Source organism: Thalassophryne amazonica, chromosome 3 (assembly GCF_902500255.1).
Source record: "Thalassophryne amazonica chromosome 3, fThaAma1.1, whole genome shotgun sequence".
In the NCBI taxonomy this organism is placed as follows: Eukaryota; Metazoa; Chordata; class Actinopteri; order Batrachoidiformes; family Batrachoididae; genus Thalassophryne; species Thalassophryne amazonica.
Genome location: NC_047105.1, coordinates 30,357,889 through 30,370,176, shown reverse-complemented (window position 1 = coordinate 30,370,176; position 12,288 = coordinate 30,357,889). Strand labels below are relative to the sequence as shown.

Sequence of the window (12,288 nt, the reverse complement as noted above, 5' to 3'; positions counted from 1 at the left end):
TGTTAATAGATTTTAGTAAAGACTTGGGTTGGGCCATTAAAAGATCTGTGTAGGATCCATCTTTGGTATCCCCACTTAGTACCAGTAACTTTGAGAACCATTAGTGTTCCAGTTAGCTTCCACTAAAATTACTTATCCTAACTTTAAGTCAGCTATCATTTTTACTCAGAAACAGTTAAACCCTAAAATAAATTGTGGGTTGGAGTATGGATAGGACTGATCACGTGACCTCTACTCTCTTCTTAAGTCATTACTGACCTTTGGTTCCTTGAAAGGCACAATAGATATTTAATTGACTATGATTACTGAAAAAGAAAAAATAATATAGTAAATGGGCCTGTTGTCATAGACGGGATGCGGGTGAACCCACAGCAATATCGCTTCCATCACTGTAGCTTCCTGTCTATGGCACGGAGCCAGTCACTACCTTCCATAGCTGCAAGGAGCCAATCTCTGGAGTCATGTGATTGAAAACTGTCCTTTGAGTCCAAGTGTACAGATTAACAAGCTACCAGACGATTAGACCTCCATCACATCAGAGTACGAATGAGCATGAGCCAAGCAGAATCAGGCAGAATGTAAAAAAAAAACAGGACTCATGCATACACATCTGGGGGGGGAATGATAATTGTGGAGGACAGCTGTGCAAATACCCAGACTACGCTCTGTCTCACTCCGACTGATTTGTGCACGTGTTGTGCGCACAAGCATCTGAGTGCGGTACAGATGTAGGTGGAACACACCTGGACAGCTGCCAGATTGTAGTGGGAACAATAAGAATGCACGTATAAGCCATAGGACTGCGATCCGATTGTGGTTCGGTAGCATATAATCCAGTAGCGCTCGAGGTGCGTTCAGACGTTCGGCCAGGGTCTGACATGTGGCTAGTGACTAAACAATAGCTCTAATGAGCACCTATTGTGCTCTAGTTAGCACCCTCCTAATGACAGGGCGGCTGTCCCTCCTAATGATGGGACAGATGCCTCTCCTGATGGCTCCCCTGACGACTCTCCTGATGACGTGAATGACTCATTAGCATGAACAAAAGACTGAAACTGCTTTGACCTGAGTACCCCATTGTAAACAGGGGACAAAGTGTGTCTCAGTCCACCTCCCGGTTAAGGCTGGGTTTCAACTGTTTCACATAAAATGCCTCCTTCACACCTCTCTCAAACCATTTCTTTTCTCTGGCTAAGATTTTAACTTCCTTGTCCTCAAACGTGTGGTTAGTGTCTTTAAGGTGGAGATGATCTGCAGACTGAGGTCCACCAGCACCCTCTCTGCAGTGCTGGTATAGCCTTTTGTGTAACGGCTGCTTCGTCTCACCTATGTAGTGTTCGTTACAGTTTTCCTGACATTTGATAGAATACACTACATTGCTGTGTTTGTAACTAGAGATCCTGTCCTTAGGGTGAACTAATTTCTGTCTCAAGGTGTTAACAGGTTTAAAGTAAACTGGGATTTTGTACTGTCTGAAGATCCTCTGTAGATTTTCCCCTACTCCTGCTAAATAAGGGAGATACACTCCTCTTCTTCTTGTCTCCATCTCCTGTCTGGCTGGTCTCTTTGTTCTTTTGGATTTCTGCACTTTATCCAGGGACCATCGTGGGTACCCACATACTGTGAGGGCTTTCCGGACATGTTGTTCTTTAGCCCTTCCCTCTGTAGTTGTGGGCACCTGTTGGGCTCTGTGTTGAAGAGTCCTGATCAACCCGAGCTTGTGTTCAAGGGGGTGGTTTGAGCCAAAGAGCAGATATTGGTCAGTGTGAGTGGGTTTTCTGTAAACCCCTGTCTGGAGCTGCCTGTTCTCACCAATCGTAACATCACAGTCCAAGAAGGCTAAATGGTTGTTTCTGGCATCCTCACGTGTGAACTTGATATTGGAGTCCACTGAGTTGATGTGCTCTGTAAAGGCCTCCACTTCCTGTTGCTTGAGTTTAACCCATGTTAAACTCAAGCAACAGGAAACCTCCTGGAAACAGGAAACCACCTGGACAACTGAGAGCCTTCACAGAAACGTGCAAAACATTTGAGGCGGCCGCAGGGCTGTTTAGAGTGCACTCAGAATGCTATCCGACGGCCACAAATGCACCTCAGCACCTCCCAAATGTGGGTCTAATTTTCATTTGGACAGGATCCAGGCTCATTCAGTCTCTCATGTCATGGGGTGTTACTGACTTTTGATGTTGTTTCCTTTTGCTGAAGGTTTCACGTGTTCAGAGTTTGTATTTTACATAAATGTTTTAGCTTTTCTTCTCTTCTCTTTTTTCTGTCTTGTTCAGTTTGAGCCCCTCATGATGGATATTTGTATGAAGCTGTTGGACGTTAACCCCAAACACGCCGACGACCCCGCTAATGATGTTTCGGCTCGCTGTAACCCCATCTACATCAGCCGTGCACTCAGCCGCATGGTACGACCTGCTGTCTGCACCCAAATATCACAGAATGACAAGTTATATTTTTGGTTCTATAAGAAATATAGTAAAAGAAAAACAAAAACACAAGTCTGTGCTCTAGTGAAGTTGAAATTGTTACTAAAATACATATCTGTGTAATTTTTCTGTCTTGTTGGTAAAAAAAAGGCTAATGTTATTTTTCATTGTTTAGCATTCACTTATATAGTGCATCTGGAAAATATTCACAGCACTTCACTTTTCCAGATTTTATATTACACCCTTTTACCAAAATGGAAAAAAAAAGTTTTTTTTCCCTCAAAATTCTACTCACAACACGACTTACTGCCAAGCACCCGAACACAGCTCTCGCTTTGTGAGTACAGAGGTTGGATGGCCCTGAGAAAGGACCCCTTCACTCCATACTCCCGCAGTATCTCCCAGGGTACCTGATCATACGCCTTCTACAACTCCACAAAACACATGTAGACTGGATGGGCATACTCTCAGGCTCCCTCCAGGATCCTTGTGAGAGTGAAGAGCTAGTCTGTTGTTCCACAACCAGGACGGAACCCACATTGTTCCTCTTCAATCAGAGGTTCGACTATCGGCCAAACCCTCCTTTCCAGCACCCTGGAGTAGATTTTACCAGGGAGGCTGTGTAGTATGATGCCCCTGTAGTTGGCACACACTCTCTTTTAAATATGGGGACCACCACCCCAGTGTGCCACTCCTTAGGCACTGTCCCAGACTTCAACGCAATGTTGAGGTCTCATCCAAGACAGTTCCTCCACACCCAGAGCCTTCAACATTTCTGGACGGATCTCATCAACTCCCGGGGCCTTGGCACTGTGGAGTTGTTTGACTCCCTCAGTGACTTCCACCAGGGAAACTGATGAAAATCCTCCATCAGCTTCCAGCTCTTCCCCTGCTATAGAGGGTGCTTCGGTCTGATGCAGGAGTTCCTTCCAGCGGCGGATTTCATACTCATTTGAGGTCAACAGAGTCCCATCCTTACTGTAAACAGCTTGGATGGTTCCCTGTTTTCCTCTCCTGAGATGCCTCACGGTCTGCCAGAAGCACCGTGGTGCCGACTGAAAGTCCTTCCCCATAGTTACTCCAAACTCTTCCCACATTCCCTGCTTTGCCTCCCCCACAGCAGAGGCTGCTGCCCTTCGGCCCTGACGGTACCTTGCAATTTCCTCTGGACTCCTCGGCGATAACATATCCCAGAAGGACTCCTTCTTCAGTCAGACGCCTTCTCTGACCACCGGTGTCCACCACGGTGTTTGAGGGTTGCCGCCCTTTGAGACACCTAAGACCTTCAGGCCACAGCTTCCCGCTGCAACTTCAGCAATGGAAGCTTTGAACATTGCCCATTGTGGTTCAATGCCCCCAACCTCCACAAGGATGCTAGAAAAGCTCCGCCGGAGGTGTGAGTTGAAGATCTGTCAGACAGTGGGCTCTTCCAGATGTTCCCAGTTCAACCGCACTATCCGTTGTGGCTTACCAGGTCTGTCCAAAGTCCTCCCCCACCAGATGGTGATCAGTTGACAGCTCTGCTCCTCTCTTCACCCGAGTGTCCAGAACATGCAGCCTCAGATCAGATGATACAATCACAAAATCAATCATCGATCTTCAGCCTAGCGTGCTGTCGTACCATGTACACTTATGAGCATCCTTATGTTTGAACATGGTGTTCGTTATGGACAGTCCATGACTCGCACAGAAGTCCAATAACAAATGACCGTTCAGGTTTAGATCTTTGAGGCTGTTCCTCCCAGTGATGCCTCTCCAGGTGTCTCTGTCATTGCCCATGTGTGCATTGAAGTCCCCCAGCAGAACAATGGAGTCCCCCATCGGAGCCCCATGCAGGACTCCATTCAGGGACTCCAAGAAGGCCGAATACTCCAAACGGCTGTTCGGTGCATACGCACAAGCCAACCTGGTCTCACGGCAACTCGTGATTCAGCAGCACGAAATATACATTAATCTACTGGTTTGTGATATTGTGACGAAAAGCGCCTCATTTTCATCACGGCAGCATGAATTCATTCTCATTCATTCCGTGATGGCTGCATGAAATTAAAAGTGAAGCAGGGGGGGGGGGGGGGGGCGGGGGTATGGTTAGGGTCGGGGGAAGGAGTAACATTAGGTTATGGTTAAGGTTAGGGTTGTGGGTCTGAATAGGGTTAGTAATAGTGAGTTAAAAAAAGCTCCGTCACGAAAATTTGACTTTTCGTCACGGGAGCATGAAAAAAAACAAAAACGTGAGACTGGGCTGCACAAGCAACAGTCAGAGTTGTCCCCCGCTACCCGAAGGTGCAGGTAGGCGACCCTCTCGTCTACCGGGGTAAACTCCAACGTAGCAGGGCTAAGCCCGGGACTCCTGAGTATCCCCACACCCACCCGGGGCCTCACACCCTAGGCAACTGCAGAGAAGAATAAGATCCAAGCCCCATCAAGGAGAGTGATTCTGAAGCCGAGGCTGTGCATGGAGGCGAGGCTCACCAGATCTAAACTGTATCGCTCCACCGCCCGCACAAGATTCGGCTGCTTCCCCCACAGCGAGATGACCTTCCACACCCCCAGTGCTAGCCCCTGCTGCCCAGGTCTGGTCCGCCGAGGCCCTCGACTTTCACTGCCACCCATGGGACAGCGCACCAGACACCAGCGGTTCCCCCTGTGGGTGGTGAGCCCACTAGGTGGAGATGGAAGGTCCATCCACGTTGCCTTTTTGGGCTGTGCCAACCACCAGGCACTCGCTGATGGGCCCTCCATCCAGGCCTGGCTCCAGATGGGGGTACCGGGCTTCCTCTGAGCAGGATCACATTTCCTCTGCCTCATTTTGTCATGATGTTTTCTCTAAAAAACAAAACAAAACAAATGAAACCACATTTTATAGTTTTTATATACCCCATATGTCACATGCACCCCATATATCACATTGGAATTCTCTAAAATTAAACATTCCTTTTGATGGTAGGTTTCTGTCCTATTTTCTGTCCTGGATTATTTAATCTGTCCACCTTGTCTGCCAGATCAACTGTGACAATGACAAGGGTGTCCTGGATGGTCGTTGGGGAGGCCCCTATTGTCCATTCACCAAGCCAATGCACTGGAACGGCAGCTATGAAATCTTGAAGAAGTGGTTCGAAACAGAGTGCCAACCCATCAAGTACGGACAGTGCTGGGTGTTTGCCGGAGTCATGTGTTCAGGTATCATGGTTGCAATTAAGAGTAATGTCAGAGGGCATCCGGTGTAACGTTTGTGCCAAATCTAAATGGTGATCCACAGTGGATCTGTTGTGACGGCCCCAAGAAAAACGAGAGAAGCCAAAAGACAGATCATTGTGTGTTGTGTGTGTGTGTGTATGTGTGTGTGTGTGTGTGGGGGGGGGGGCATGCTTCCACTTACTAAGGAAAACCATCAAGTAAACTTTGTTTTATGAGCAGTTATTCTTTATCATGTCAACTTTTTATGAGCTCTTTTTACTCTTAAAATGTTATTTCAGAAATATTATAAAGTGGCTGTGATCAGATTCTCTCTTTTTTTAAAGAAACCAACATATTCTTCCTTCCTCATTCTGTGTGGTATTTGTATTGTTATTTATGACACCTACAATTTACCTTTTTTTAAGAAATAGGGTGTTAAAAAAGAAAAAGAAACCGTGGTTTCTGACTTATAAGCGGCAGGGTATTTTTTGCTTGTTTCACTGCAACACAAAAATCTCAGAGTCAAATCAAACATAACGTATTTCCTTGATTAAATGCTCGGCCTTGAATAGGGGCCTGCCTCATTAAATGGCTGGATCAAAACTTTGTCTGACATAAATAAATAAATGCCTTAAATAAGTGCCGGGCATTATGTGCATTAAAAGGATTAGATTTGGACTTCCGGTTTGGCTGATGGAGCAGTTAGCCGCACGGTGAACCTGCTCTCCCAAAACAACCATAGTTGTTTTACCACGGAAATGCAAAGCCTGTTGGAGTGAGTTAGCGAAATGGAGACCTGTGTGGAACAGGTGGAGGAATGGGCAGCAGTGGGTTGGAGCAGCAGTAGGCCCTTCAGTCACAACCAACCACTAGAAGGTACAGAGATGCGAGCCTCGATCTGATCTGCTTTTGTGAAAAAATATCCTCCTCCACTCGACTCCACTGTGAAAGTGGTGATGCAAATGCATCAAAATGCAAATGGAGATCAATGGTGGGACATATATTTCATGGAAAAACTGACTTTCTCTCTCAGGACCACTTTATTAATTTCTAAACAACAGAAAAGGGACTTACATTTTGGTGTTCCAGTGTAACGTGTAGTCCAGTGATGCTGTGCACTGACTTCGGACTTTCATAAAAAAAAAGAAAAAAAAAAAGACTTTCTGTAGTTCGGTGTAGTTCCTCAGTCCAGCCAAAAATCACGACAGCGTTTCATGTGAACAGGTCTTCATGCATCTAGACGACTTACAGTAGAGTGGATTTTCTGTGTATGTGTGTATGTTACAAGCAGCGTCAGTTAACTCAATCAAAATACGATAAATCGGCTGTGATTTCAGTAAATTATAGCATAAATTACTCCTGTTTCAGCTGTTTGACACACTGTAATATACTGCAGGCAAGGCACACGCTCAGTTGCAAGGCACCAACTCTGGAGTTTATTGAACTGCGCACGTGCAAGATACAGCACTACGGGTAATGCATTTGGACAGAACAGACCGTAGCATTGTGTGAAAATACAGAGTTGCTGGTCCGAGGACTTACACTGTCCTCTTACCATGTCTTATTCTGTAAAAATGAGGATTGCAATGTCAAGTTTAAAAAAGTTTACTTATGCAATAAAGTCAGATCAAAAATATTAATTACTAACATGGTAAATAATATTTTCTTGGGTTTTGTCCAGTTTGAAACTTGTTGGAACATTGAAGAACCTTGAACCTGTTCTGCTTTCACACACTGAAAGAGAATATTTAAACTTAAAATAGGCAAACACAAAAATGCAAACGTCTCTTTGAGTCAACATCTTTCCATGTAACATCATACTTAACCTCACCTCATTATGTGTTAGATTTTATATCAGTGTATTATTTCTGTTTTTCCAAAGCTGTTTTCTTAGGTATTTGTCAGGATGTAAGGTCCTGACAGATGAGGTCAACTACCATCTTCTCAATATAAAACATGACAATATACCATCACCATTTATCTACAATCTACTGATACTACATAGTATTTGAAACCCATTATTATTCAAATGCCACACAATTGAAACTCAGTGGTATGTAAAAGCAGCATAGTACTGTAATTTCCCCTGGTTCTTTATGTAAAATACTGCCCCTTTCCAAGAACCAAACCATTATAGTTCTCATTTTGAGTTTATTGATGGTCATGTGAGCCTGGTTCCCTCACAGACAGCGTCCATCTTGTGAAGAGACCACGTACATAGCTTGTACAAGACTTTTATACTAGGTGGGCATTAGAGTGGGTGTGGTTTAGCCTCACATTTCTAATGTTACTTGCTCTCACCAACAGGGGGAGCCATCCCTTTATCTCAAACTTGCACATACATAATAGAAGTGAAACTTCTCTTGTTGAAACTTTAAACCAGGTTCCAGACACTTTTAAACAGATAACACTTGATAACTAACATAAAATAAGGAATTAGCTAACAACGCCCCCTTTTGACATGAGTCTATCATGTCAATAATAAAGGTCATTTTGGTAAAATTCAATTCACATGTATTATCCAATATTCCAATCAAATCAGTTTTCCGCCAAACGTGTAGGCACATAAATAACCATCATTTGACCCCATCCTGATGCTTCCTTACAGTGCCCACGTAGTGAGTCAGGGTCTCACTCACTCATCACTCATCTTCAACTGCTTTTCCGGCTTCGGGTTGCAGGGGCAGCAGCTCCAGCAGGGGACTCCAGACTTCCCTTTCCCATGCCACATTGACCACCTTTGACTGGGGGATCCCGAGGCATTCCCAGGCCAGTGTGGAGATATAATCTCGCCACCTAGTCCTGGGTCTTCCCCAGGGTCTCCTCCCAGATGGATGTGCCTGGAACGCCTTCCTTGGGAGGCGCCCAGGATGCATCCTTACCAGATGCCTGAACCACCTCAGCTGGCTCCTTTCAACGCGAAGGAGCAGCGACTCTACTCCGAGCCTCCCACGGATGACCGAACTTCTCACCCTATCTCTAAGGGAGACACCAGCCACACTCCTGAGGAAGCCCATTTCGGCCACTTGTAGTACTTTCGGTCATGACCCAACACTCATGTCCATAGGTGATAGTAGGAACGAAGATTGACCAGTAGATCGAGAGCTTCACCTTTTGGGTCAGCTCCTTTTTGTCACAACAGTACGGTAGAGCGAATCCAATACCGCCCCTGCCGCGCTGATTCTCCAGCCAATCTCATGCTCCATCGTCCCCTCACTCGTGAACAAGACCCCGAGGTACTTGAACTCCTTCACTTAACTCAATTTTCAATTTTTTTCCAATTTATTTTCATTTATATAGTGCCAAATCACAACAGAGTTGCCTAAAGGAGCTTCACACAAGTAAAGTCTAACCTTACTAACCCCCAGAGTAACAGTGGTAAGGAAAAACTCCCTCTGAGGAATAAACCTCAAGCAGACCAGACTCAAAGGGGTGACCCTCTGCTTGGGCCAGGGTACACACAAAAATTACAGAACAATTCACAAAGCGAATATACAGGAAATACTGTTGGTGCACCGGACAGGAGAGTCTCCAGCACAATTACTACACCCATCTCTGGATGGAGCTGCACCTTTAACGGAGAGAATAAAAAGCACAATCAGCCATCAGAAAGACAAGAAATACAGTATAATTTGTCAGCATTAAACAACAAGAAAAACAGGAAATACTAAGGTGATCGCCGGCCACTCGCCCTAAGCTTCACTAAAAGACACAGAATTTAGGTAAAGTTGAGGCTGCCGCACACTCCGTTTCCTAATAAAATTAATTTAAAAGAGTAAAAAGTGTAGAACTATACTATGCCAGTATGCTAGCCATATGAAAGGGAAAATAAGTGCGTCTTAAGTCTGGACTTGAATGTCTCCACAGAATCTGACTGTTTTATTGATGCAGGGAGATCATTCCACAGGGGCACGGTAACAGAAAGCTCTGTGAACCACAGACTTCTTCACCATACGGACACAAAGTAGTCCTGCACCCTGAGAACGCAAAGCCTGGGCCGGTACGTAAGGTTTATTTAGGTCAGTTAGGTAGGGAGGTGCCTGTCCGTGAACACTGAGACATCACTGTGACATCAAAGTAATCATGATGTGCCTGTTAGGTTGTCCTGAGTTATGAGGTGGGATCTTACCCATCATAAGCCATCCCACCTTCCATACTCACCTGACACAACATGCCAACAAGGCAGGGGCACCAAGATGTGGAAGGGAACTACCATTGAAGGTGTCACGTCCAAATTGTCACTGATCTTTAAATTCATAGGATAATTGAATGTGAATTGAATTATCTCCCCATCAATTTCCCAAAGTTTAATCTATTAGATAATTCTGCACTCAACCAACAACAAATGATTATTACATTCCCATATCAAATGGAATAAAGAAAAGATCAGATACAAAGGTTACGAAGGCAATAATAACAATAAAAATAGGGAGCTCATCAAGTGTCGCAGGAATCTTTTAATGTACATCATGAAAGGTACTTCATTGCAGTACCTGTATCAATAGCAAAATGATGTATACAGGACTTCATTAACAGATTAAATGCAGCAAGGATTCATCATTGCCGAGTTTATCATACAGAAAATCTAGACAGCATATCAGTGAATCAAAATTAAAAATTAACTGATAAAAGGAAAAATAAAACACAGAATTCATATCCAAAAAGAACCGTGACCTATATGTGTTAACACTTAGCAGCATAACATTTTAATTAGGCAGTAAGAACACATCAGTTTTCTTTCTTGTCTTCTTCCAGGGTCCTATTCCAGGATCTTTTTCAGGAGGGGAAATTATGGGTATCGTTTTGTTAAGAGTGCTGTAACATTTGATACGGGAAAAGGTACCCCTAATTTGGTGTCTAAAGCAATGGTGATGCATTTGACAAACAAATGTCTTATACCAGACCAGTACAGGTACTGCTAAAGTCAAGTCAGTTTGAATTAAATAATGTCAAGGTACCAGCCCAGCCACTTGCCAAAATATTCTACCAACTCAGTCATCTATTACGTTATTGATACCAAAATCATAGCCAATCTCGCAGCACGTCTTTACGAGGTCTGTCCAAAAAGTATCGTACCTTTTTATTTTTTTCAAAAACTATATGGATTTGAATCACGTGTGATTACATCAGCCAAGCTTGAACCTTCGTGCGCATGCGTGAGTTTTTCAACGCCTGTCGGTTGCATCATTCGCCTGTGCGCAGGCTTTGAGTGAGCACTGGTCCACCGCTCCCTTCGGATTTCTTTTGTCTGAGAACTTGCTGAGAGACTGACGCTTTGCTCCATGAAATTTTTTTCAGAAACTGTTAGAGACAGGCAGTTGGAAACCATTCGATAGATTCAGTTGGATATCGGTGAAGATTCTGTCAGCGTCACGTGGATTATGGACTGTTAAAACCTTTTTAAAGACGGCCCACAGCGGCGGAGGGCGCGCGGCGTGCCGAGCGGCCATTCGACAGGCTGGATCGACCAGATCATTTCTAAACTGAATGCTGTGTTGATCCGGGACATGTGACTACCACAGAAATGGCAACAGAGCTGGACATAGCACTTTTGCGGCACATTCCACTGTTACAGGAGATTTTGTAATGAAAGACGTGCAGAGGATTTTGCGCGTCGGCACGGAGCCGCTCAGGACGTGCAGCAAAAAAACACCTCCGTCTTGGAAGTCTCACAGGACATGTTGGGGCATGTCCAGGTGTTACACAATTTCTCGGATACTCACTCGACTGAAAGCCATCGAAAGCCGTCTGAATCTTCTGAATGGTTCCAAACGGAGGTGTTTTTTTTTTTTTGCTGCGCGTCCTGAGCGGCTCTGTCTTGTTAGCGGACCTGGTCTTGTTAGGAGAGACGGCATCCATCCCACTTGGATGGAGCAGCTCTCATTTCTAGAAATCTGGCCAATTTTCTTAAATCCTCCAAACCATGACTATCCAGAGTTGGGACCAGGAAGCAGAGTTGTAGTCTTACACACCTCTCTACAGCTTCTCTCCCCCTGCCATCCCCTCATTACCCCATCCCCGTAGAGACGGTGCCTGCTCCCAGACCACCACAACCAGTTAAAAATCTATTTAAGCATAAAAATTTCAAAAGAAAAATAATATAGCACCTTCAACTGCACCACAGACTAAAACAGTTAAATGTGGTCTATTAACATTAGGTCTCTCTCTTCTAAGTCCCTGTTAGTAAATGATATAATAATTGATCAACATATTGATTTATTCTGCCTTACAGAAACCTGGTTACAGCAGGATGAATATGTTAGTTTAAATGAGTCAACACCCCCGAGTCACACTAACTGCCAGAATGCTCGTAGCACGGGCCGAGGCGGAGGATTAGCAGCAATCTTCCATTCCAGCTTATTAATTAATTAAAAACCCAGACAGAGCTTTAATTCATTTGAAAGCTTGACTCTTAGTCTTGTCCATCCAAATTGGAAGTCCCAAAAAACAGTTTTATTTGTTATTATCTATCGTCCACCTGGTCGTTACTGTGAGTTTCTCTGTGAATTTTTAGACCTTTTGTCTGGCTTAGTGCTTAGCTCAGATAAGATCATTATAGTGGGCGATTTTAACATCCACACAGATGCTGAGAATGACAGCCTCAACACTGCATTTAATCTATTATTAGACTCAATTGGCTTTGCTCAAAATGTAAATGAGTCCACCCACCACTTTAATC

At 44.5% G+C, this 12,288-nt stretch overlaps 1 protein-coding gene across 1 annotated transcript in view; it reads left to right on the top strand.

Annotated features, from left to right (window-relative positions):
- LOC117506476 (protein-glutamine gamma-glutamyltransferase 2-like) overlaps nt 1–12,288 on the top strand; it is a 54,747-nt gene that overhangs the window by 8,077 nt on the left and 34,382 nt on the right. The window contains exons 5-6 of the mRNA XM_034165971.1: nt 2,283–2,411; nt 5,435–5,612. Coding sequence (XP_034021862.1) covers nt 2,283–2,411; nt 5,435–5,612 — 307 coding nt within the window. The remainder of the gene's footprint in view (nt 1–2,282; nt 2,412–5,434; nt 5,613–12,288) is intronic.